The sequence below is a fragment of the Stomoxys calcitrans genome, chromosome 1 (genome assembly GCF_963082655.1).
Source record: "Stomoxys calcitrans chromosome 1, idStoCalc2.1, whole genome shotgun sequence".
Taxonomy (NCBI): Eukaryota; Metazoa; Arthropoda; class Insecta; order Diptera; family Muscidae; genus Stomoxys; species Stomoxys calcitrans.
Window position 1 is genome coordinate 38599038 of NC_081552.1, and position 4799 is coordinate 38603836.

Genomic DNA, 4799 nt, shown 5'->3' on the forward strand with positions numbered 1-4799 from the left:
TGCATATGTGTGAGATCACATTGACTTGTGACCTATCAAAACCAAAAGTTAATAAATTCCAACACATTCCATTACCTCTGGAGGACATAACAAACAAACGAAGACGCAAAACAATGCCCCATAGGAAAATGAGACAACAGTTACTACTATCACCAAACAGGTAACAAACAATGTTTATACTTTATCCATCAAGTTGGGGGTAAACAAATTTGGTTTTTGTGTATAGAGGAATTTTATTAAAACTTAACACAGACATCATCACTGAAGCCTGCTTCACTTTATTTGTTTAGGATCTAAGCGTAGTACATTTCCTTTCCATTGGATTCGAGGCAGAATGGCAGGAACTTTTGGGGGTTATTATCACAGTTTATCATCAGCAAATGGTCCTATGTTGGCTATATGAGCCATAAGAGCGGGTATATTGCTTTGCTCATAGTTGCCGGTGAAATAATGGGCATGGGGGCCAGAGGCAAAGATCCCAACATCATCGGCGCCATGGGTTTCAGAGTCCATGGGCACGGTAGCCATGAATCTATATTTGGGATCTTGAACATCAGTATCGGTTAAGTCCTTGCGGCCTTTGCTGGAGGAATAGGTTTTGGAAAACCCAGGACCATTGGCATAAGAGAGCACTGTATAAGGCAAGCCATCATTAGCAAGGCTAGGTGCCAATTTGAAAATATTTTCACCACGATTCTAAAAATAGGGGGAGGATTGGGTAACAAAGTTTTTTTTTCTGGGGTTTCCAAAAAGGCTTACCGGGTAACCATTTATGGTCATGGTGTGCGAATGATCTGAGGTCACCACTATTAGGGTATCCTGTTCACTGGTCATGTTGCGAGCCAATTCCACAGCCTTGGCAAATTCCTCAGTATCCTCTAAAGACCTATGGGCCCTTGAGTCATGATGGGCCATATCTATGCGCGCTCCTTCCACAAACAAAAAGTAACCCTTTTCACTCTTGCTCAACATTTTAATGGCTGTCTCAGTCATCTGAGACAATGAAGGATCTGAGTTCTCCAATTTATCTCTAGCCAAGTCGCCGTGATAAGGGCAATGTGATTCACTAAATAAGCCCAAGAGATATTCTGTCTTAGCTAAATCCACTATTTCTAAACCCTTTTTGGACCAAACATATTGGGCGGTTTTTTTCTGCTCTTTTTTGGCAGCCAACCATTCTTGTATCAAATCTCTATTATCTGTGCGATAGCCTGCGGAGCCTTCTTCATCATTCATGCTGCGATCTCGGAAATTTCGGCGACCACCACCCAGCACTACACGAAGATCCTTGCCCACCGGCCATTCCACCAGTTGACGGGCTATATCCACATTAACCTCGGCACTGCATCCATCATTGGTTATAGCCCTATCATTTTCCCATTGTCGTTCGGCCGTATGGGCATATACCCCAGCCGGAGAGGCATGGGTAACTCTGGCTGTGGTAACCAAGCCAGCCCACTTTCCAGCGTCCTGAGCCCATTTGGCTATGCTTTCGGTATGTGTGGAGGTATCATTGGCCTTGTAACAGTCAGCTCGCGTTACTTGTGCGTTAACACCAATTGTTCCATAATTGGCCTTAACACCATTTAAATAAGCCGTGGCCGTAGTAGCCGAATCGGGCGTTCTTTTATTCACGGCATAGGTGCGTGAAAGGCCCAAGTAGGGAAATTTCTCAAAGGATACCTGCTTGCTGCTATCTCCCATAAAGGCTCTTGTTGCAGTGACAGTATGCACTGACATGCCATCACCCAAAAATAAAATGACATTCTTGGCTCTTTGGGTATTGGGCTCATTGAGATTTTGTAGTTTATGAGCCAAAATATTTTGAGCCTTCTCCATCCAGAATTCTGTCTTTAGCTCTTCATCTATAGCTTTGAAGTTTTTGTCTATGGGTAAAACAGGATGATCATGATCCTTGCGGGCTGCACATACTGCCAATAGTGCTACTATAAAAAACCCGCGCTTCATTCTAAATTTTCTAATTTCTTATGCCTATTTGTTCTTTCGTAAATACTTGTAATTACACTGACTTATGACGCACAAATTTGTGCGACATTTATACTTTTTTGGGGGGCCATTTGGAAATCTTATCATTTCAAGAGGTTCTGTTCAATTGAAACTCTCATATGCATATCTTGTTTAGATCTTTCTTGGAAAATGTTATGGAATAAATTTAAAACGATTAAGACCTACATGTCAAAGTGACTTGACGTAAAGTACTTGAGCTAAAGACGTAATATTGATTCAACGCTGGGAAGTATTATGGCACAACCGAAAATTTAATTTTGAATAATAATGTAAAGTCCAGGCCGACACGGTAAGACTACGACTACTTCGCAGGTTTGAACTTTGAGCTTCGGCTGTTGTGGTGTTCATCGTTATCACGGAAAGCTAAGATGAGAGCTATCGGACGCGTTCACAGTTTGCGGATAGTATAAAGCTCGAATTTATGCGAATTAGTTGAGCATTCAGCGGAAAGTCTCTGTGTGGAGTCGGGTGGCACCGGCTCTTACTTAAATACTAAGTGCCTATGATACTCGAAATTATAAATTATAATTATATATTATAATTAGCGCCCTTAATAACCTATGGGAACCATCTGTATCTGTTTCTAGGTTGGTCGCGGCTGTTTGAGACTTAAAATTTGGCACACAATACCCACTTTAGTCAGAGCAATTGTTTGTATCGCATGACACATAAAACAAAGTTAGGTAGAAACACACGCACAAATAAAAAAGAGTGAGAGATGCGCGAACGTTTTAGTATTCATTCCGTTGATTTAATTTTAAATTTGGTCGACGGACATTGTGTGTTGTTTGCAAATGAACATCACTCAGATGGGTGTCATATGAAGCCAAAGCAAGTAGATAAATGAGACATCAAGTTTTGTTGAGCGGCTTAGATATACTCCGTTGTTTTGTTGAACAAATGAATATACCCCCACAACCAAAGGATGGGGGTGTATTCATTTCGTTAACAAGACATCGAAAAATCCATTTCAGACCCTAGAAAAAAAACTAGTATTTTCTTGATCAGCGTAAAAATGTAAGAGCATCTAGCCATGTCCGTCTGTCTTTCTGTTAAAATCATGCAGCAGTCTTTAAAAATTGAGATATTCAGCAGAAACGTTGCACAGTTTTTTTTGTCAGCCCGTAAGCAGGTTAAGTTCGACGATGGGCTATATCGGACTATATCTTTATATAGTCCCCATATGGAACAATGGACCTGTTTAAGACCTTAGGCCCATAACGCATTTATTGTCCGATGTCGTGGAGACGATGGTAGCCATTCTATCAGGTTATGGATCGATTTGGACCACACTTAACACAGTTATATGGCTTATATGGGAGCTAAATCACGTTATAGACCGATTTACCCCGCACTTTGCACAGCTTTTAAAAGTCATAACAGAACACTATATGCAAAATTTCGACCAAATCGGAAAGAATTGTTTCTTATAAGGGCTCAGGAAGTCAATTCAGGCGATCGGTTTATATGGGAGCTATATCAGGTTATAAACCGATTTGAACCTTACTATGTTGTTCAAAATTATTACAGAACATTATGTGTAAAATTTCAGCCAAATCACACAAAAATTGCGGCTCCCAAGGGCTGAAGAAGTCAAATCGGGGGATCGGGAGAAGTTATAACGGAACACTATATGCAAAATTTAACACAAATCAGATGAAAATTGAAGCTTCTACGGGCTCAAGAAGTAAAATCGAGATCGGTTTATATGGGAGCTATGTCAGGTTATAGACCAACTTGAACCGTACTTAGCACAGTTGTTGTAATTAGAGAACACTATATGGAAAATTGCAAGGTGCAAGTAGTAGTAGTAGTAGTAGTAGTAGTAGTAGTAGTAGTAGTAGTAGTAGTAGTAGTAGTAGTAGTAGTAGTAGTAGTAGTAGTAGTAGTAGTAGTAGTAGTAGTAGTAGTAGTAGTAGTAGTAGTAGTAGTAGTAGTAGTAGTAGTAGTAGTAGTAGTAGTAGTAGTAGTAGTAGTAGTAGTAGTAGTAGTAGTAGTAGTAGTAGTAGTAGTAGTAGTAGTAGTAGTAGTAGTAGTAGTAGTAGTAGTAGTAGTAGTAGTAGTAGTAGTAGTAGTAGTAGTAGTAGTAGTAGTAGTAGTAGTAGTAGTAGTAGTAGTAGTAGTAGTAGTAGTAGTAGTAGTAGTAGTAGTAGTAGTAGTAGTAGTAGTAGTAGTAGTAGTAGTAGTAGTAGTAGTAGTAGTAGTAGTAGTAGTAGTAGTAGTAGTAGTAGTAGTAGTAGTAGTAGTAGTAGTAGTAGTAGTAGTAGTAGTAGTAGTAGTAGTAGTAGTAGTAGTAGTAGTAGTAGTAGTAGTAGTAGTAGTAGTAGTAGTAGTAGTAGTAGTAGTAGTAGTAGTAGTAGTAGTAGTAGTAGTAGTAGTAGTAGTAGTAGTAGTAGTAGTAGTAGTAGTAGTAGTAGTAGTAGTAGTAGTAGTAGTAGTAGTAGTAGTAGTAGTAGTAGTAGTAGTAGTAGTAGTAGTAGTAGTAGTAGTAGTAGTAGTAGTAGTAGTAGTAGTAGTAGTAGTAGTAGTAGTAGTAGTAGTAGTAGTAGTAGTAGTAGTAGTAGTAGTAGTAGTAGTAGTAGTAGTAGTAGTAGTAGTAGTAGTAGTAGTAGTAGTAGTAGTAGTAGTAGTAGTAGTAGTAGTAGTAGTAGTAGTAGTAGTAGTAGTAGTAGTAGTAGTAGTAGTAGTAGTAGTAGTAGTAGTAGTAGTAGTAGTAGTAGTAGTAGTAGTAGTAGTGGTAGTAGTAGTAGTAGTAGTAGTAGTAGTAGTAG

General features: G+C 39.2%; 1 protein-coding gene across 1 annotated transcript; it reads right to left on the reverse strand.

Annotated features, from left to right (window-relative positions):
* Nucleotides 1-230: 230 nt before the first annotated feature.
* Nucleotides 231-1968, reverse strand: LOC106095122 (membrane-bound alkaline phosphatase). Its single transcript, XM_013262369.2, has 2 exons — nt 760-1968; nt 231-696 (listed from the first exon to the last, which is right to left on the reverse strand). Exons 1-2 carry the CDS (start codon nt 1966-1968, stop codon nt 361-363), a joined length of 1545 nt encoding a protein of 514 aa, XP_013117823.2. The 3' UTR covers nt 231-360.
* Between the last annotated feature and the right edge of the window lie 2831 nt (nt 1969-4799).